At 43.3% G+C, this 21,832-nt stretch overlaps 1 protein-coding gene across 22 annotated transcripts in view; it reads right to left on the minus strand.

The window, feature by feature from the left end:
- rims2a (regulating synaptic membrane exocytosis 2a) overlaps positions 1-21,832 on the minus strand; it is a 1,020,455-nt gene that overhangs the window by 241,749 nt on the left and 756,874 nt on the right. For 14 of the 22 annotated variants that reach the window (XM_080193745.1, XM_080193738.1, XM_080193736.1 and 11 more), the window contains 2 exons: positions 4,765-4,848; positions 319-351 (listed from right to left, as the gene is read on the minus strand). The exons of 5 other annotated variants lie outside the window; for them this stretch is intronic. In XM_080193745.1, the coding sequence (XP_080049871.1) occupies positions 319-351; positions 4,765-4,848 (117 nt within the window). The remainder of the gene's footprint in view (positions 1-318; positions 352-4,764; positions 4,849-21,832) is intronic. 3 more of the 22 variants (XM_080193752.1, XM_080193739.1, XM_080193733.1) reach the window with 2 other exon arrangements.

Genomic DNA, 21,832 nt, shown 5'->3' on the forward strand with positions numbered 1-21,832 from the left:
TAGAGGTTCTGGGAACTTTTTGACTAAACACGTTTCTTTCTTTAAACACCTTGGCTGGAATTTCCTGGCCATACATGCCCCACCGCCACTGGAAACCAAGGCAGAGAATTTGGTGCTCAGCCAAATCTTCGTTCACTGCAGTGGGAGCAAAGAATCCTGCCAGTGTGAACGGCCCAAAAATTCCAGCCCTTGTGTTTGAAAGAGTAAAGGGAAGCACAGACAAACAAAAACACACACATTGCACGTATGTAAGTATAGATTCCACTTAGATGAACACAGCAGACATTAGTTAGGAAATAAGGAATAGAAGAGACAGACCTGAGTTTCTCCTTTTGGGTGATTCCAGTTCTTCTGTGACCACAAAATGGCAAGACATAGACAAAGAAGATGAACGTAAGTGGATGCTTTCAGGTGATGAAACTGAGACAGATGGAAATGGACTTAACCAGATTAGAGGTGAGATGCATTAGATAGTCAACTTTCAGAAATAGGTGCTTGCTACACCTATTATGCTGCAAGGATAGGAAGGCCAAAGGAGTAAAAGATGGTTTGACTCACAAGCAAAGAAACCGCGTTAGTAAGAGACCTTTGCATGAATGCTGAAGAGACAGCATCATGCCTTCTAAAATGAATCACAAATGATGCTGAAATGAAGGAAGTAAAACAGTCAATACCCAACAATTATGCTTCATACGATTACCTCATGAGTGTGACATGACTTTCTACTTGTTAGGTGGTTAAATATGCTCACTGGGTCAAGGAAAAGAAGCTTCATAAAACTTGTAAATTCGAGTCCAGGATTCAGTTAGACTTTGCTTACATTGTTATTAAAGGGGAATTAATTTAAGAAGAACATAGATTCCATGTTTTTGCTTGACATGTATTGGACGCTGTGTCAAACTAAGTGGGGGGGGGGGGCAGATTTTGACGCCACATCCTCCATGCACATGTTTTCCAGAGTGCTGCCAAATTGCTGCGAGTTGAAAAAAACAATTCACGCTGACATAATCGAGTGGTACGATTTTCAAACCTCTTCGAGAGCAGACTAGTGCAGATCACACTGAGGAAAGTCAAGAAGCTGATCTGAACACATTTGCATCTCATTATCAGGCACTCACACAGGATTTTCACCCTCATGAAATATTCAGAGTGTTGGAGTGACATCACACGGCCGTCATTTACAATAGCTCTATAAAAGTGTGAACCTGGCGCCCTTACCTCCAAGGGGGGGGGTGGTTTTCGGAGGTGAGCATTCAGGATGACATCGCCCTTCATGGTGCACCAGCCTCTGGGAGCACTGGAGAGGGCACAGGGGAAGCAGACAGAGTGTAACTCAGGGCCAGGGATGGGGGCTGCTCAATCACCCTGCAGCTCTCACCTTCCACTCATCTCAGGATTTCCGCTGCCTTAAAGGAGGCCTGGTGACTGGCTTGCAGATAGTGCCCACTGTGTCCTCCCTGCTTGGCTGTTTTTCCATTCTGTGTCTTTGTGTGAGTTTAAAGCGAGTTTGAATGCAGAAGGTTGGTACTGGTTTCCACTCTGAGCTTTCATGTTGTGTGTGGTTGTCTCCTAGAGACAATGGGGGTCTCAGTTCCTGCAGCATGAGATTTGAAGACCTGCCAACATGGGAGAGGGGAAACATGGGGATTTTGAGGGAGTGGTGCTGGGGGGTAAAATGGCCTCTTGATAGATGTTTCCAACCCTCAATGTGGTTGAGTAAGAAATCAACTCAGAGTGTGAGGCTGGCCACGGGAGACTGGAGAGGGCAGACTTACCCTGGCCATATGAAGATCTTTCATCTTCTTGTGACACTGCTGCCCCATCCTCTTCTGCAATGAGCTTGCATTCACTGAGGCTGCCACTATCTTCTAGGCAGGGGTGGTCACATTGCTGGAAGGATGCCTGCATGACTGTGGATAGAGGACATCTTGTTCTGCTGCACACATCCAGGAGTTTGGTCAGAGCTCTCTCTGGGAAAGGTGGTGCTGGCTTCCTGGCAGTCATCTCCAAGAATGGATCTGGAACAAGTGCTGGGAAGGCGTTTGTATGGAGCTCCCCACTGATTGCATAGATTAAGTTGACCTGGGGCAAGCGATTCAAAGGGAGGCTGCGACAAGCACAGCGTGAATCATGCTAGAAATTGCTAATGAGGCTCAAAATTCATGAGAAATCTTGAACCTACATTCTGGTAAGATTCCAACCAGTAATCAACCCACTTCGCTGCACTTTTATTAAGAATGGAAATTTGATCGAAGTTTTGTGGAGCTCCATTGTGATCTAAGACTGATTTAAGAAGGTCACTAGAGTGGTTATTAGGTTATAACTTCAAAGAATTAATGGAAGTGCTGAAAAGTAGTGTCAAGAAAAAAAAACTAGTCAATAACAGTTGGAACTTTAATCAGAAAAACTCAAAAGAGTTGCTGTTATATCCATTTCCTATCACCAAAAAAAAAACCATCCGAATCCACAAGGTGATAGTTCAGGCTTCTTATTATGCAACACTTTTACCATAAGGGTGCCAGTCTAATAGATCTATTAAAATTGAGGTATAAAAATGTTCCCTTTACAAGATAATACCTAGGAACAAAATTTTCATTAGCATGTTGATTATCTTTGATTTCTTACAACATTACAATATCGTTATAACTTAGTTAAATTATCATCTGAACACAGGTTAAATGGCATTCAGCAAAGTCTGACCCACAATTATCCTATCTTTCCACAGTTTATCTGTTATTTTCTTCAAAATTGCATTGGTAATTGCAAATTTGCTTTTAGTATTTATTTACTGTAGACAACTTACAATAATGTTGCAGTTCGACAGATTTCAATGAAAAACAACTAGGCCTTAACAAGATTGAATCGTAAAAATAAAAAGGAAAGGAAACCTAACAAAAAATGAAATAAATTAGATCTACTGAATCTGAAGTGCTGAAAATGAACAGAGCACTTCCGAGATTTGTCACATTATTGCAGACAGGATCACATGATCATTTCAGTTTATGTTGTGATCCAGATATCCTCTTCCCATCTTCACTTGGACAACATGCATATTTCAGATAAGACAGAAACACAAAATTCTTGCCTGCTTGATATACTTCACCAATTTAGTCTTGAGTTGCAATATGCAATCATATAAGAACAGAAATTATTTGTTACCATGCTTGAGCAAGTGAGGTAATGGTTATTTCTGCCTTTTAATTGACTTACTAAGACACTGAATCCTAATTATATTGAGTTATCTTTTATCTCTTCATAGATTAAACCAATTTCATAGAATTGAAAAGAATTCGGAAACAGACAGAATGGTTTTCCAAATATGCATAATTCTCTCTGCAACATTTGAGAATTGAGAGACATTTATTAAATGTTTCTACGAATAAAATTACTGTTTTCTCCAACTTTTTAAAAAATACATTTGGCACAACTATATCTATATCATATTAAATATGTTTAATTAGGTATCTTGTGACAAACACCAGTGATTATTTAAAACTGTCATTACTTACTGGCACTGAGGGGATTAAGGTTTATCTCACAGAATAAATACTGACATAACCAAGTAATCATTTACAATTTTTTACAGTAGACGCTCAGTTATCTGAAAGTGTACTGTGCATTATATAAAAAACTGGACTCTTGTATTGCATTTTGTTTATTTGTTACATTATGACATTTACTGAATATATTTTAAAAATTATTTTGATAATAAGGATGCATAGAGCACACATTCCATTTAGAAGCACAGTGCCAGTATAAAACAACCTTGGTCTCATACAGCACATGTTTTTACAACATGCATTTCCTTTTATTTTGGCCTAATAATCTGTCTCATTTCACAAAGCTGGGCTTGAATTCAGTTCCTCAGAGCTGAAAGCCAACTCACTGTGCCACCCACTGGTCTCAATATAAAGATGAACTACATACAAAATCATTATTTTAATAGCATTTTTATTCGCTAGCTTACTATTCTATCAATGCTGTATATTTGAAACTTACAGATACTCTTATGGCCTCAATTTGTCCAGAAAACTGAAGTTATCCTGTGTTTTAGTAACATCAGCCCTTTTGGGAATATTTCACTGCATTAACCACAACAGATATTCAACAAAAACATAACTGCAGTCCTACCATGCTAGAATAAACAAGCACACGGTAAAAACTATGCACAGAAATACATCTCAAGCGAATGTGTTCGTACTGCACAGAGTGTAAAAATACTTCTGCTGAAAAGGCTCTTGAAATGATCCTCCTTTGGAAGTAATTTTTTTTAATGTTACAAGCAGTTACCACTGAAATTTGTTGTTCTACAATGACATACTGTTATGATTCTATGATTGAATATGAAGTAGAATTTAGACATACATCGGTTCGAATTGGTCTTTTCAAATAATAACGGGATGTTACCAATGCAATGCCATCACATAAAAAAATTATCATATTTTATAATGTAACAGTGAATTTGCTTCTGAAAAATTAGTTTTGTTTCCTACTTCAATAGGTCAACTCTCCTCTCACCGTCATATCATATACAAACTTTATTTGTAAGCCTGAAAATTATGAGCTAGAGTTTCTAAAAAAGATTATTGTTAGGAAGAAGCTAAATTATTGATTGAGTTCTACCTATAAATGTACGTAATACACTATGTGGGGAGAGGAACACATCACAGGCACACGCACACTCACTGAAAAGCATGAAACCTAAAATCCACTGCTACTCATAAAGAGTCTCATGCTTTCCATGGTTTTCACAGCCTGACAAACCTGGCTCAGAAAGCTGCCTCTGTTCTGTAGTGTCATCAGCTACTGTACCATTCATTTTTCCCTGCTGATCTTCCCAGGTAACTTCTAATGCAAATCAAATGGAAACACAGCAAAAATAACATTTCTAAGTCTAAATGATAGGGGATTTGCTATGAATTATAAAAAGGCATAACATGTTAGCTGGTCATCATCACATTGCTGTTTGTGGGAGTTTGTTGTATCCAAATTAGCTACTGTGTTTCCTACACTTCAACAATTATTATTCTTCAAAGTAGTATTTAATTGGCTGTAAAGCACTTTGAAACATCTGGTGGCCATGAATAGCACTATATAAATAGAAGAATAAATAATAATTGTGAACAATGTGTAGAAGATACAAATAATGCATCTAAAAGCAATAAAATTAGAAATGGCATTCTAAAGATACAGGTGTCTCAGGAAATCAAATACTCTATTCAGATCAACATTACTTTTAAACTTTGGTACAACTATGAAGAAAACCTTTGAAACAGAATGGTTGATAACTAGCTTTTATAAAACCTATTCTCCAGTTGCTGCTCTGTACTTTGTATAAATTGAGCTGGAAATGTAGTCTGCTGGCAGTAGGATAATGTAAGATGGCATCAGTATTTACCCTGCTAGAAAAAATATAATCCATATTTTGCCCTTTTTGTTATTTGCTCATTTAAAAAAGCCTAAATTTTTTTACAATAGCTTTTACAAGTAATTTGTACTTACTGTAGGCCCACAGAACCTGAAGGCTATGGTGCTGAAAGAGGTCATTCAGCCCATTATATCTGTGTTGGCCAAAAAATGAACAAAGAAACTAGCTGCTCATTTTAATCCCATTTTCCAGCACCTGGTGCAGAGTCTTACAGGTTACGGCACTTCAGATACAGATCCAGGTACTTTTTAAATGAGTTAGCATTTCAGTCTCAATCACCAACTTAAGCAGTGAATTCCAGATGCCCATCACCCTCCAGGTGGTGGGCATCTAGTAACAATCATCACAAATCCTTTGGTAACTGAGCCCTCAGTCAGGGGAAATAAGTCTTTCCTATCTACTCCATCAAGGCCCCTTATAATTTCGTACACCTCAGTTAGGTCATCCCTTAGCCTCTTTGGTTCGAAGGAAAATAACCCAGCCTATCCAATCTTTCCACGTAGCAACAATTATCAAGGCCTGGCAACATTCTTGTAAATCTCCTCTGCACTCCCTCTAGAGCAATGATATTCTTCTCTAATGTGATGACCAGAAGTATACAAAAAAAACTCCAGCTGTGGCCTAACCAGCATCGTATACATTTCAACCATCACATCTCTCTATTGTATTCAACACCTTGCTCAATAAAAGAAAGCATACCATGTGCTTTCTTGACCATCTTGTCCACCCATCTTGCTACTTTCAAGGACCTGTGGCAATATATCCCTAGGTCTCTCACTTCATCAACCCCTCGAGATATCATTCCATTTATTGATATTCGCTTACGTTGTTCACCCTCCTATGGTTTGCATTACGTCACACGTTTCCAGATTGAATGCTATTTGCCACATCTCTGTCTACTCATTGATGAGTTGAGGGGGTTGAGCTATGAGGAGAGGCTGAATAAACTAGGCTTGTACTCGTTAGAGTTTAGAAGAATGAGGGGAGATCTCATTGAGACGTATAAGATGATGAATGGGATGGATAGGATAGAGGTGGAAAGACTCTTCCCGCTCAAAAAAGACAGTAGGACTAGGGGGCACAGCCTCAAGATAAAGGGGGGGCGGTTCAGAACGGAGTTGAGGAGGAACTTCTTCACTCAAAGGGTGGTGAATCTCTGGAATTCTCTGCCCGTTGAAGTGGTGGAGGCTGCCTCGCTAAATATTTTTAAGAAGCGGGTTGATGGGTTTTTGATAAGAGAGGGGATTAAGGGTTATGGGGAGAGGGCGGGAAAGTGGAACTGAGCCACGACAGATCAGCCATGATCTTATTGAATGGCGGGGCAGGCTCGAAGGGCCAGATGGCCTACTCCTGCTCCTATTTCTTATGTTCTTATGTTCTTATATCATTCTGGTGTTGACAAGTGCCAATTTGTGTGTAATCTGAAAATTTCCCAATCATGCCACCCACAGTTAAATCTAAATCATTAATATAAACAACAAACAGTAAAGGCCACAACAATGAGGCCAATGGAACACCCCTGGAAACTTCTCCATTGGCAAAAATATCCATCGATCATTACCCTTGTTTCCTGTGACTGAGTCAATTTTGGATCCAACCTGCCATCTTCCTCTCTATCCCATGAGATTTTAGTTTTCTGACCAGTCTGCCATGTGGAATCTTATCAAAAGTCTTCCTGAAATCCAAACAGACAATATCCACCGCACTATCCTAATTAATCCTCCTTGTTACTTACTGAAAAAAAAGATTGAATTAGTAAGACATGATGAAATCATGCTGACTATTCCTGATAAATCAGTGACAGCTTATCTTGTCTCTCGGAACTGTTTTCAATAATTTATTCATCACTGAAATCAACTGGCCAGCCTGCAGTTTTCTAATGCATCCCCCCATGTCAGTTTTATCATGCTTTAACACAGAGATTGTGACCTGGATATCAAGAGGTGCAAATTATGAAAGTGGGGCTAATCTTTCATAAATCTGGGTTTCTGCATATGGGAAACCCACGATGGAGTTTTAACTCTGGAGTTTGTGTTTTTTTTTGCAGGTTCCCTGCTTGGAAGTCGGCCTACTTGATAGGCTTGGTTTCCAGTTGAGAGGGAAGACTCCAGAGCTGAGTGTTGGACAATACATAAACCGGGTGAAAGGGGGAAGCATTCCTGTACTGTGAGGGCAATTATCTCCTCCCTAACACCTCCATTGCTTCCCTCAGCTGCCCGGTTTCAACAAGGCCTGAGAAAACCAGCTGGGTAAGTCTAACCTTGCAAAGTAGGTTAAAACAGAGGCCACCAGCCTAATCAAAATATTTAACTTGTCAACATGCTCCTGCAAATGTGTAAAAATGTTCTTTCACCAGTTTAGGGAAAACATAACTTGTTTATTTATAGGTTAAAACTACACAGACACTTGTAGCCTCATGGCTGCATTCAGCTCTCGAGATGGCCCTGCTTGCAATATTTCCATTTAGTGATAGAAGTCACGATCGTTTCACCTGGGGCTCTCCCCCTTGAATTAAATTTGAATCTCTGAACTATGACTGACGGTTCAGGTTGGAAATGTGATTTCACCAATTACATGAGCTCACTGTATGATTTAGAGTCGGGTATGCTTGAGCCTGTGTGACAGGAAATGGGCTAAGTTTGGGTTCCACACGCACTCAGGAGAATTGCCTTCTGTTTGCCTCCTCCTGTATTTTGTTCACATGGAAGTAATACCCAAGGCAGTTTACATTTTGGCTGAAATTTTACCACTATGCCTGCCCCAAAATCAAGGCAGGCGTTGCTCTGTTGGCCTTGGGCAGGATTTTATGATCCTTGCCCAAGGGTGATCATAAAATAACAGCCATTGTGTTCAGTTCCCTGCAGAGAAGTCAAATGGATCTGTCTGTCCAAAGAGGGGGCATCTTGGTAAATACTCTTCTCTTTTCTCAACTTCACTCATCTTCAATGTAAATTGGATACTCTCAGTCTGAGGATTTTTTCATCTTTGTTGCCAAATGTAAAGATGCTTGTTCAACAATTTAGGGCAAAGGCAATTTGTTTATTTACAGGTAAAATTATATGGAGCCTTGCAACCTTATATTTTCAATCAGCTCTCAAGATGACTGAGTGCAGAAGCCCACGTTTACCAGGATAATCCCACATCCTGCTCCCTGATTGGTTCCCTGGGTCATGTGACCTTTATTTTGTAGCTTGTTCCTTAAAGTAACATTCACCACAAAGTGATTGGCTGTTCACCCTTCTCCTGCTTTCGTTAAAGCCAGAATGATTGGAATTTTTAAATTTTAAAATTTAAATCTCTAACCTGATCCCAACCTATCTCTTTGTGGGTATTAAAATCCCACCCTCTGATTCACAAATAATTGCAGTTTTATACATTTGGATGGGGTGATAAATCATCAGTCCAATCCCTGAGTGGGGTGAATGATCCATCTATCCTAAATCTTTGTGATCTAAGTTCATTATAATTTCTTTGTGTATTTATTTAACAAAACTCTTGGACTCCACTGACATGAAATGGAGTGAGTTATGTGTGCAAAAGTTCATGCTTCATTTCCAAGTGATATAATCATCAGCTGCTGAATAGTTTGCTAAAAGGCTTAGGTGAGAAAGGTGGGAAATATTCCGCCCGTTTTCAACAGGCAGGAATGGCAGCAGTGGAAGCAAATCAAACGGATGCCCCCAAATGGCTTTCATTCCTATTGTCCCTGCTTCCCACTGCCAGTGACAGGGTGGGATTCCACCATGAACGGTCACGAACGCCATTACCATACATTTTAATATCATTAGTGGGCTATCCTGCACTAAAATCCTCCCCCAGCATTAGGCTTCTTCTCCTTCCCCACTTGGTGAGGGGAATTCTCCGGGGGCACACAGTTAAGCACAGCTCCTGGGCTGGGTGGGGGGAGGGGAGGGAATGGTGAGTGTCATGCCTGGGAAATGCCCTGGCACTGCCCCATTCTATGGGGCAGCATCCAAGCACTGACAGGGGGCAGTGCTGGGAAGGGGGGCTTCCAGTGGGAAAATCTGTTGTTGGGGGGTGGGGGTGGACATCAGTGTTGGGGGGAGGGGGTGTTCCATGTCTCTGTCAGGAGGTAATGGGGAGGGGATGTGTGTATGATGGATGCTTCTCCATGTCTCTGAGGAGGGTTCCCTGGGAGCAGGGAAGCCACGTGTATAGGATGGGTGGGTTGGGGGATCTCACGTCCATTGGTCAGACCATTTTCCTTATTTTTGTTTTGTTTAAATTAGGGCACCATTTAAAAAGGGCGAAGCCAGCATGACATCATGAAACCTATATCCAGGATTTCTTTTGACCAAGTGTCAAAAAATATGGTGGGAAAAGTTGGCAGTGGAGCTGGTGGGCTAACATTCTGCTTTTCCCATCTGAGTTGGACTTAGTCAAATTCAACAGAAATTTCTGCCCAAAGGATTTGTATTAACTACTAATCATCCATTTTTCAGATTTCTTAATAAGAACATTTGGATGATTCCCTGTCTGCCAGTATTACACAGGTACATTCGGAGGAGCATTGGGCTAATCAGCCCTTTGAACCTGCTCTGGTATTCAATAAGATCATGGCTGATCTGGTTGTGCTCTTAATTCCACTTTGCTCCCTTAGTCACCAAAAATCTGTCCAACTCTGCCTTGAATAAAGTCTATGTCACAGCCACCACTGCTTTGTGGGGAAGAGAATTTCACAGACTAACAACCCTCTGTTGAGTTGCGATCTGATTAAGGATACGCAGCATGGCTTTGTCAAGGGGAAGTCTTGCCTTACGAATCTGGTAGAATTCTTTGAGGAGGTGACAAAAACGGTTGACGAAGGACAAGCCGCTGATGTCGTCTATATGGATTTCAGTAAGGTGTTTGACAAAGTCCCTCATGGTAGGTCGGTACAGAAGATTAAAGCTCATGGGATATGTGGTCAGGTATCTAGATGGGTTGAGAACTGGCTTGCAAAGAAGACATGATGTGGGTATGCCGGCATTGGACTGGCGTAAACACAGTAAAAAGTCTGACAACACCAGGTTTTAGTCCAACCTATTTATTTGATAATACCCGAAAGCTTGCGAGTATATTATCAAATAAACTGTTGCAAAGAAGAGTCAGAGAGTAGTAGTGGAGGGGTCTTTTTCTAGCTGGAGGTCTGTCACTAGTGGTGTGCCGCAGGGCTCAGTACTGGGACCTCTTCTCTTTGTAGTGTATATAAATGATTTGGAAGAGGGAGTAGGTGGTGTGATCAGCAAATTTGCTGATGATACCAAGATGGCTGGATTGGCGGGCAGTGAGGAGCAGTGTCTGGCAATACAGCAGGATATTGATAGGCTGGTTGATTGGGCAGATACGTGGCAAATGGAGTTTAATCCGGATAAATGTGAGGTGATGCATTTTGGCCGGAATAATGTAGGAGGAAGTTATATGATAAAGGGTAAGCCCATAAGGAGTATAGAGTCGCAGCGAGACCTGGGGGTGCAAGTGCACAAGTCTTTGAAGGTGGCAGTGCAAGTGGAGAGTGTGGTGAAGAAAGCCTATGGTATGTTAGCCTTCATAGGAAGGCGTATAGAATATAAGAGCTGGAGTCTAATGTTGCAGTTGTACAGAACGTTGGTTTGGCTGCATTTGGAGTACCGCGTACAGTTCTGGTCGCCTTACTACCGGAAGGACGTGGAGACTCTGGAGAGGGTGCAGAGGAGGTTTACCAGGATGTTGCCTAGTATGGAAGGACTGGGGTATGAGGAAAGATTGAAGAAATTGGGGCTCTTTTCCCTTGAAAGACGCCGACTGAGGGGGGATCTAATAGAAGTATATAAGATTATGAAGGGTATAGATAAACAGAGGTAAGCTATTTCCTATAATAGAGACACGTAGGACAAGTGGCCATGGACTTAAGGTGAGGGGGGAGCGGTACAACACAGATATTAGAGGGAGGTTTTTCACACAGAGGGTAGTGGGGGTATGGAATGCTCTGCCAAGTAAGGTGGTGGAGACAAACACGCTAGAGTCATTTAAGAGTAACTCAGGCAGGCACATGACTGAGTTGGAGATGGGTGGATATAGGAGAACCTTTTAAATAAGGGTCATTAGCATTGGGGCGTCCCTGGTAATGTAAATGGGTATAGTATGATAATAATGTTGTTTTTTTTTCTTTCATTCACAGGTTTTAAGTCGGTCCACCTCGTGTCCAACGAGGGGCATACAGGCGATGAGTCGTACTGGGGCTGCTCTTGGTTGTTCGAGATTGGCCTAGTGCTTCATGTCGTTAGTGTGTGCCTGAACTGGACAAGATACTGGGCAAGACGACAGCTCAGTGACTATCGCTGATTGCTGTGCAGACACATGGATTTGGGCCGGTGTCTGTGGGAGTTTGCGCATTCTCCCCGTGCTTGCGTGGGTTTTCTCCGGGTGCTCCGGTTTCCTCCCACACCCCAAAGATGTGCTGTTAGGCTGATTGGCAGGAATAAATTGTCCCTAAATCAGTTTCCCTCAATCTGGATGGCCATAAAACATTAGACAGGGGTCGTGGGGGGAGAGGGGGACTGGTGGTGTTGAGATGGTGGCGCGGGCTCGTTGGGCCGAAGGGCCTGTTTCCCGGGCTGATTTTTTGTTCTCTGAGAGAAGAAAATTCTCCCCAATTTCATTTTAAATGCAGACCTTTTATTCTTAAACTGTCCCCCTTGGGTCTAGACTCTCCCACAGGTGATAACATCCTCCCGGGATCTATCCTATCAAATCTCTTCAAGATCTTGGGGGCAGTTCTCTCATCCTGCTGCGCTAAAAAATTAGTAAGAAATCTGACAACACCACCAGTCCAATGCCGGCATCTCCACATCATGGCTACTAAAACGTGGTCCAGTAGAACCTCATGGCAGGCCCGGGGAATCCCATGATGGGTGACGCACTGGATTCACGCCTAAGTTCCCACTGGGATAGTGTCCTCCAGGGCCGGATTTCCAACAACACCTGCTCTACACCGGAAATTCACAGGGAGTCACGGAAGTAATTTTAATACTTGTTTAAGTATCTATAAAAACAATCAGTGGGTCTGGGACTGAAGTCACCAGGCCCGCTAACATTCCCCACCCCGCCAGTGTATTTCACTTCAGCTGGGATTACAGGACCTCCCTGCCAAAGGGGAGCTAGTGGCCTGACTGGAGTGAAGTGAGGGGCAATCGGGGCCCCGCCGAAGGCTAGGCGGTGCAGCGGGGTGCCCCCTGGGCATTGGCACCCTGGCAATGCCATCCTGTACTCCCTGGCACTGCCCAAGGGGCAAAGTGCCAAAGCCCAGTGGGCACCATGGCACTGCCCACCAGGCATTGAGCAGTGACAAGGCAGCAGGGCAGCAGGGATTGGGGGGGGAGGTGGTTGCTGAAGTGGGGCCTAATGGAGGCGAGGCCCAGGGGTGATTGGTAGATGAGGGGGGTGGACACGGCCACTCTGAAGCGGGATTGGTGGGGGAAGCAGGAGGGCCAACAATCAATCAGGGTGGCTTGGGGTGGGAGGGGGTCAACGGGGAGGGACGGTCAGCCTGCTGGGGGGGATCCGTACTGTGGGGTGGGGATGGGTCAGGACTGCGGTGGGGGGGGGGGTTACTCTCAGGGGGAGGAGAATTGGTGGGGGGCTGGGGGGGGGGTTCCGGAAATGGTCAGGAGGCCAGTGATTGGGTTGTGGGGAGGAGGGGCAGAGGGCCAGCAATGTGGGGGTCATGAGACGGCCAGTGATGGAGCTGGCCAGCAATTGGGAGGCTACTGTGCATGTGCTGATCTCGGCATTGAAAGATCGACGTGTGCAGTATTCCTCTCAGTGCTGATTCCAGCCTCTCCAGTGGGAAAAGGCACTGCTCCCTGAAATTAAATGATATTCACATTGGTTCTTCTCTGAACTCCTAATGAAAAAAACAGTGTGAATTATTCTAGTTTTCACAAAAACTCAATACTTAGAGCCTTTTGGGGGAGAATTCCAGCCCTAATGTTTCAGTAAAATCATCACTTTCTGCGAAATTCCAATGAGTATAGATCCAATTTGTCGTCATAAGATGAACATTATTGGATTATTAGATAAGTGTTATTGGGGAGTAGTGGAACTTGGATAATACTTTAATTTTAGCACTGTGAATACAAGTTAAATTTGATTTGATTTATTATTGTCTCATGTATTAGTATACACTGAAAAGTATTATTTCTTGTACGCTATACAGACAAAGCATACAGTTCATAGAGAAGGAAATGAGAGAGTGCAGAATGTCGTGTTACAGTCATAGCTAGAGTATAGAGAAAGATCAACTTGATGCGAGGCAGGTCCATTCAAAAGTCTGATGGCAGCAGGGAAGAAGCTGTTCATGAGTCGGCTGCTACGTGACCTCAGGCTTTTGTATCTTTTTCCCAATGGAAGGCAGTGTTAGACAGTATGTCTGCGGTGCATGGGATTCTTAATTATGCTGGCTGTTTGCCGAGGCAGCGGGAAGTATAGACAGAGTCAATGATGGGAGGCTGATTTGCATGATGGATTGGGCTACATTCACGACTTTTCAGAGCTCCTTGCAGTCTTGGGCAGAGCAGGAGCCATACCAAGCTGTGATACAATCAGAAAGAATGTTTTCGACAGTGCATCTGTAAAAGTTGGTGAGAGTCGTAGCTGACTTGCCAAATTTCCTTAGTTTTCTGAGAAAGTAGAGGCGTTTGTGGGCTTTCTTAACAATAGTGTCGGCGTGGAGGACCAGAACAAGCTGTTGATGATCTGGATACCTATAAACTTAAAGGTTTCAATCATTTCTACTTTGTCCCCGTTGATATAGACGTTCGCCACTATGTTTTCTGAAGTCGATGACAGTCTCCTTCGTTTTGTTGACATTGAGGGATAGATTATTGTCACCATACTAGTTCTAAATTCTCTATCTCATTCCTGTACTCTGTCTCATCATTGTTTGAGGTCCGACCCACTACGGTAGTGTCATCAGCAAATTTGAAAATTGAGTTAGAGGGGAATTTGGCCACACAGTCATAGATGTATAAGGAGTATAGTAGGGGGCTGAGATCACAGCCTTGCTTTAGGCCGGTGTTGAGGATGATTGTGGAAGAGGTGTTGTTGCCCATTCTTACTGATTGTGGTCTGTGAGTTAGGAAGTTCGGAATCCAGTCACAGTTAGAGGAGCCGAGGCCCAGGTCACGGAGTTTGGAGATGAATTTCAGGTGAATAATGGTGTTGAAGGCTGAGCTATTGTCAATAAATAGGAGTTTGACATAGGTGTCTTTTTTATCTAGGTGTTCCAGAGTCGAGTGCAGGGCCAGGGAGATGGCATCTGCTGTGCAACTCTTGTGACAATAGACAAACTATAGTGAATTCAGGCAGTCCGGGAGGCTGGAATTGATTTGTGCCGTGACTAACCTTTCGAAGTACTTCATAACGATGGATGTCAGAGCCATCAGATGATAGTCATTAAGGCACACTGCTTGGCTTTTCTTTGGTACTGGGATGATGGTCTTCTTAGAGCAGATAGGGACCTCCGATTATTATAAAGAGAGGTTGAAGATGTCTGCAAATACCCCTGTCAGCTGATTCACACAGGATCTGAGTGTTCGTTCAGCTACCCAACTGGGACCAATCACTTTCCATGGGTTGACCTTTGAGAAGACTGCTCTGGTGAACTCAGATATGGATGCATCCAAGACTTCCATTGTGAAGGGCTTGCTCCCACTGATGTCTTGCTCAAAATGGGGTTAGAATGCATTGAACTCATCAGGGAGTGGTGCATTAATGCTAGCGATTTTACATGCCTTCATCTTGTAGCCTGTTATGTCTTGCCATAGGCGACAGGTTTCTGTGTGATTAGCCTGGGACTCTAGCTTGGTCCGGCACTGTCTTTTGGCATCTTTGATGGATCTCATTTGATCATATCTGGCTTTCTTGTATAGCAGAAAGAAATCCCACAACACCAGTTTAAAGTCCAAACAGGTTCATTTGTAGCAAAAGCCGCAAGCTTTTGGGGCAGTCCCGAAAGCTTGCGGCTTTTGCTACAAATAAACCTGTTTGGACTTTAAACTGGTGTTGTGGGATTTCTTTCTGTTTTATCCCAGTCCAACGCTGGCATCTCCACGTCATTTCTTGTATAGATCAGGGTTGCCTGACTTGGACATCCCAGACCTAGACTTCAGCAAGCAGTGGATATCCTTGTTCATCCATGGTTTCTGGTTGGGAAACACGTGGATTTAGTTCTTTAGCACACAGTCTTCTACACACTTACCAAGAAGTCAGTTACTGTAGTGATTTAATTTATCATTGTCACATGAATTAACATACAGTGAAGAATATTGTTTCTTGCGCGCTATACAGATAAAACGTACCTTTCATAGAAAAGGAAACAAGAGGGTGCAGAATGTAGTGTTACAGTCATAGCTAGTGTGTAGAGAAAGGTCAACTTAATGCAAGGTAAGTCCATTCAAAAGTCTTCCAGCAGCAGGGGAGAAGCTTGAATCAATTAGTACGTGACCTCAGACTTTTGTATCTTTTTCCCGAAGGAATATCCGGGGTGCTTGGGGTCCTTAATTACGTTGGTTGCTTTGCTGAGGCAGCGGGAAGTGTAGACAGGGCCAACGTATGGGAGGCTGGTTTGTGTGATGGATTGGGCTACATTCACTTGTATAGTTCCTTGCGGTCTTGGGTAGAGCAGGAGCCATACCAACCTGTGACACAACCAGAAAGAATGCTTTCTATGATGCATTTGTAAAAGTTGGTGAGGGTCGTAGCTGACATGCCAAATTTCCTTAGTCTTCTGAGAAAGTAGAGGCGTTGGTGTCAGCATGGGGGGACCAGGACAGGTTGTTGGTGATCTGGACTACTAAGAACTTGAAGCTCTCGACCCTTTCTACTTCATCCCCATTGATGTAGACAGGGGCATGTTCTCCTTTATGCTTCCTGAAGTCAATAACAATCTCCTTCGTTTTGTTGACATTGAGGGAGAGATTATTGTTCCGCACCAGTTCACAGTGGCATACTCATTCAAGACTGTCACAGAATTTTTTAAATACTGACCAGTTCATTGACTCTAAGCAGTTCTCTAGATCATCCGATTCCTCAGACCAACAATGCATGACTTTCTTTGATAGATTCTCCCACTTCAGTTTTTCCTTCTAAGCGAGGGGTAGGATTTGTGGTCTGATTTGCCAGAGTGTGGATGAGCGATAGAGTGGTAAGCATGTTTGGTATTTGTGTAGCAGTGTTCTAGGATATTTGGGCCTCTGGTGGAACAGGAAATGTGCTGGTAGTAACTTGTTAGCTTGGCCTGATTGAAGTCTCTGGCCGTGATGAACAAGGCTTGGGATTTTTCGTCTCAAGATTATTTGTAGCGGCGTACATTTTGTCCAGTGCTATTTTCACATCCACATGGGTTGGGATGTAAACTGCCGTCTGCATTACAGAAGTGAACTCCCACAGAAAGTAGTACGGGCAGCGTTTTAGTGCAGGTATTCTAGATCCGGAGAGCAGGAACTCCCCAGTGTTGCTATGTCTAGGCATCAGGAGGTTTGAATTAGGAAGCAGACAACACTTCCTCTGGCCTTGCCTGAAGCCACTGTACAGTCCATTCAATGGATTGAGAAGTCCTCTGGTTGTAGGGCATAGTCCGGTGAAGCAGGAATGAGCCACGTCTCCGCGAAACACAGCACACGGCAGTCTGGCTGTGCTAAACTGGCTACTGCTAATTAATGTCACAGATAAGCAAATGCACTGAACTGGATGATATTACAAAACTTTATAAAAGGGTGGTATGTCAATTCTAAATTCTAACTGCTCATTAGAAAACTGGTGAGTGGTTACTTACCAACTCAGATCCCAACCCTCTACGATAAAAACCTGCAGTGTTTTACAGCTTCATAAATGTATGGAAATCAGGGTGCTATTACATCAATAGGCAACTGACACAATTTTACAGATAATTGGGCCTCAAGAGGGGAAGCATCTGTGACTATCCTGCAGATTTTTACTTGGGTGTTAAAACAAGAGATACTTCAGCTAAACTCAAAACTTTCCTTTGAGAGTAAGGAGAGTTGTGTTCCTCAGATGCCAAAATCAAATTGTTTCCCTAATCTCCTCTCCCCACCCCCCTCCCCCACAATTGTTCCTCTGCTATCCTCCCACAGCCTTCTCAAAGTCCTCTCCCCACCACTTCCTGGAAGCCGGTGAGTGGTTATCCAACACATGCAACCTCAGACTGCAGACATCTATTCTGCACCTTCTACACCTATTCTTGTGAACTGGGGACATTTCAGTTGATGTCCAGTGTAAGATCACCATGGTCTGCTGCTGCTGCAGCTACCAGGCTGGAAATTGACTTGTGAGCATAGTTTCCCAACCAGAACCCACACTGAGTTAAAATCCCCCTTAGAACTCTGGAGCAAATCGAAAGGGCAGTGAAACTCTGACCTTCCTGTACCATTAGTTTATTGTGCCGGTCCTGGAGAATAGTCTAAAAATCCATTTCAAGCCTGGTGCCAAACTGTTTGCAAGTTTCCCATCTCCTTTCTAATGGTGTGAACTGGATGCACAAGTCCAATTAGCATGTCTAAAGTAGCAATTAAATAGCTGTTCAAATCCCAGTGCATGGAAGGGGGTGGATAAACATGCTGCCAATGTTTTGAGCAGGGGATGGGTGGGGGCGGGAACACTGAGATCGGGGCGCCCTCACAAAAAGGCACCCCTGTGCATTCAGAAGCCAGCCTCACTGGCATGTTTCACCCACACTCCCCGGTACTGGCAAGAAACTCCCAACTCAGAAAAAGTGACTGAGCATTGGAGGATTGCAGTGTGGAATACGCCTGAGAAACTAGTGCAGATCACTCCATTATTCCTGTCATTATGACACTCAAACATTTTCTTAGGAGATTTATAAATTCTTTTACTTCCTATTCCTGAGTTAGATCAAGAGATTGTTAATAAAGAAGGTTGTTTTGCAGTTTCACCTGAAAATGGCCTAGAATTTATAGCCATACTTCCTGCAGTTGTGAAGACAACTGTAGGAATACTATATTAAGAATAATTAAAACAAATGCTTTGGTTCTTTTGCCTGAAAATGACAGGATAATTCACATTAAAATATAATTTCTGTAAATTAGTCTAGTTTTATTGATAGAATCCCTACAGAGCAGAAGAGGCCATTCAGCCCATTGAGTCTGTATGACTCTCCAAAAGAATACTCTACCTAGGCTCAATCCCCACCCTAACCCCATAACCCTTGCACATCTTTGAACTGTGCGAGAAAACTGGAGCACCTGGAGGAAATCCATGCAGACACAGGGAGAATGAGCACAGTCACCTTAGGCTGGAATCGAACCTGGGTCCCTGGCATTGTGAGGCAGCAGGGCTAACCACTGTAACACCGTTATCAGTGAACAAGATATTCTCAGTGTATAACAGAATTCCATTTAGCATTGGAAATATCATAGCTATGATTTTAATTGCCATTTCCAAATCCTCCAACCTCTCCTTGGGCAGGAAAGGATCAGGCATGTCATTAAACTCCCAATAATGCAACCCCACTTGCAGTTGCCACAGAATTAATAATGTTAACACGTCTCCCACTGAAATTGGGGTTAATCATGCAATTAGGATCCCAATGTGATTTTAACAGGATAGGATTCACAGAGTTCAGAAAGAACACCAGAGAAACCCTGAGGGGGTGAGTGGTGACTGATAAGTATGCTGAAAGTAAAGGGGCATCATTCACAGTTCTTTCATTTCATTGTGAGCTGTAACTCTGGAGTCACTGCTTTTGCTTGTCATTTTGACGATATTTCTATTAAAAAGGATTTGCTGTTTCAGTTGCTCAGTTTTAGAGTGAAAAAGAGGAGCTACAGCAGCAACAGATACATGATGAAGAGCTCAAAGGTGGTAATCAGGGGGACAATACAGGATGCAGCCTCTCAGAAAACCTTACCCAACTTACAAGGTCTTCAGAAAGAGGCTTAAGTTCTTTGATCTGACTGAACAGCAGCACTACAGGCTGCTCAGATCATCAAGATAGATAGTTGCCATCTCTGCAGCCTCCAATAGGATCAGCTACCTGTTGGGCTGGCACTAATATATGCCAGTGACCACAGTCCTTAATTATTGCACCTCTCGATCATTCCAGGCAGTAATAGGTGACATATTGAGAGTGATGCAGTCTGTCATCTACAAATGTATCAGGCAGGTCATAAATGCTTTATCTGACAGGGCAGGGCGATATATCTTATTACTTGGTGATGGAAATAGTGGGGCATTGGGGTTTGCAGCTCTGATTCACTTTCCGCAAGTACAAAGACAAATAGATGTCAGAACACTCTCTGACCAACCAGGAGGTTTTTGCTATCCACAAGTGTTACACCCATCAGCATCCAACTCCTATAAAGCCACGGGGGAGGTTCATGAAGGTATGTTTTTAATACTCAGAAAGGATACTTTGGTCAGCACATTGTCCTATGATTTAGTGGGCGGCACAGTAGCACTGTGGTTAGCGCTGAGGCTTCACAGCTCCAGGGACCTGGGTTCGATTCCCGGCTTGGGTCACTGTCTGTGTGGAGTTTGCACATTCTCCTCGTGTCTGCATGGGTTTCCTTCGGGTTCCTCCCACAGTCCAAAGATGTGCTGGTTAGGTTGATTGGCCATGTTAAAATTGCCCCTTAGTGTTCTAGGATGCTTAGGATAGAGGGATTAGTGGGTAAAATATGTAGGGATACGGGGGTCGGGCCTGGATGGGATTGTGGTTGGTGCAGACTCGATGGGCCTCTTTCTGCACCGTAGGGTTCTATGATCTATGATTTGCCCTGGAACCAATGTTAGAGGATGGCTACTTAGGGGCAAGGGATGCCCCCTTCTACTATGGAAGATGATAACTCTGTCATTGATACTCAAGTCCAAGTTCAAGTAACTCGACAGGGCTGGAGGCTCGCTGCAGCATCAGTCAGTCTCCAGAATAATAGCTGTATGTCCTCCATAACACCACACAGAAAGAAGGATGGAAAGGCAGTAAAAATGGCCTTCAGAATGCCTCATGAAGAAGAGATTGATGGAAGATAATGTTGAAGGACATGATAAATGGTGTTTTGAGTATCTTTCAGCTCCAGGTTGAAAGGATGAACTCAGCATAGGGTCAATGAAACACTCAAGTGTAAATCTTGTGCTATATTTTTAAACTCTGGCTTCCCAAGTCTACAGTATCTATGAGGTAATCCTCATGGCTTGAGCAAAGTTTGTGACATTGTACGTTTCCCCGATTCTGGTGAGATACCTGCAGCTGACGTGTTCTGAATGCTGATGCCCATGAGGGCGCTGCTACAGTCCCTGAACTTCTACTGGTGCAGTTGGAAATTCAAGCACAATGTCGGTCATTGGTTAAGCGGGTGGCAACGTACTGACCTCCTGCAACGGATCCACAAGTACAGCATCCATACTGAGCAGAGCTTGGAGAGGACAGTGCCCTCCGATATGTACTCTCCTCCGCTGTTATGTCATCACTATCTTCTCCTGTTTACCTGTATTGTAAAACGCAGCAGGGACCAGCCCTTCTCATAGAATCTTACTGTGCAGAAGTAGGCCATTCAGCCCATCGAGTCTGCACTGACCACAATCCTACCAGGCCCCTATCCTCACAACCGCATGCATTTACCCTAGCTAATCCTCTGAGACTAAGGGGCAATTTAGCATGGCCAATCCACCTAACCCGTACATCTTTGGAGTGTGGGAGGAAACCAGAGCACCTGGAAGAAACCCACACAGACATAGGGAGAATGTGCAAACTCCACACAGAGCGTCACCCAAGCCAGAAATTGAATCTGGGTCCCGGGCGCTGTGAAGCAGCAGTGTGCCACCATGCCACCCCTATCAATCTCAATAGCATGCACATTTGATGCAGAGATATGGAGAAAGTAGGGTCGTGATACTAATTTGAAAAATCCTTCAAAGAGCCAGTGCAGCTACAATAGGCCAAAGTACCTCCGTTTGTGCTGTACAATTCTGTGATTCTGGTTATAAGTAGGACTTTCTATCTGTGGTAAGAGCCTGGGATGACCTGAAACTTAGTGAAGGCAAGATGATTCCAGGCAACAGCTGAGTAACCTCAAGAAAGTAAATGGCCTAATCTTAAACTTATTCTCACTGGGCAAGGGTTGGTTAAAGAAATACAGGCCAGAGTCTCTTCTCAAATCATTAATTGATCTGTTTATGCTGACAACTGGTTGTCCTCTCATCTAGGAACTAGATGGATTTATGGATTTAAAATAGGGGATCAAAGTCTAGTATTAACTTGCATTAGAAGATAAATAATAAAAGTGGAAACCACAATTTCGTTTTCAAGTGGAGCACTGGTTGGTATGATACAATTGATGCCTTGGTTTAGTGAGAAGGAGTGACAGGAGGCAGATTTTGTACTCTTGA

This window comes from Carcharhinus amblyrhynchos, chromosome 8 (assembly GCF_965287045.1).
Source record: "Carcharhinus amblyrhynchos chromosome 8, sCarAmb.v2.hapA, whole genome shotgun sequence".
In the NCBI taxonomy this organism is placed as follows: domain Eukaryota; kingdom Metazoa; phylum Chordata; class Chondrichthyes; order Carcharhiniformes; family Carcharhinidae; genus Carcharhinus; species Carcharhinus amblyrhynchos.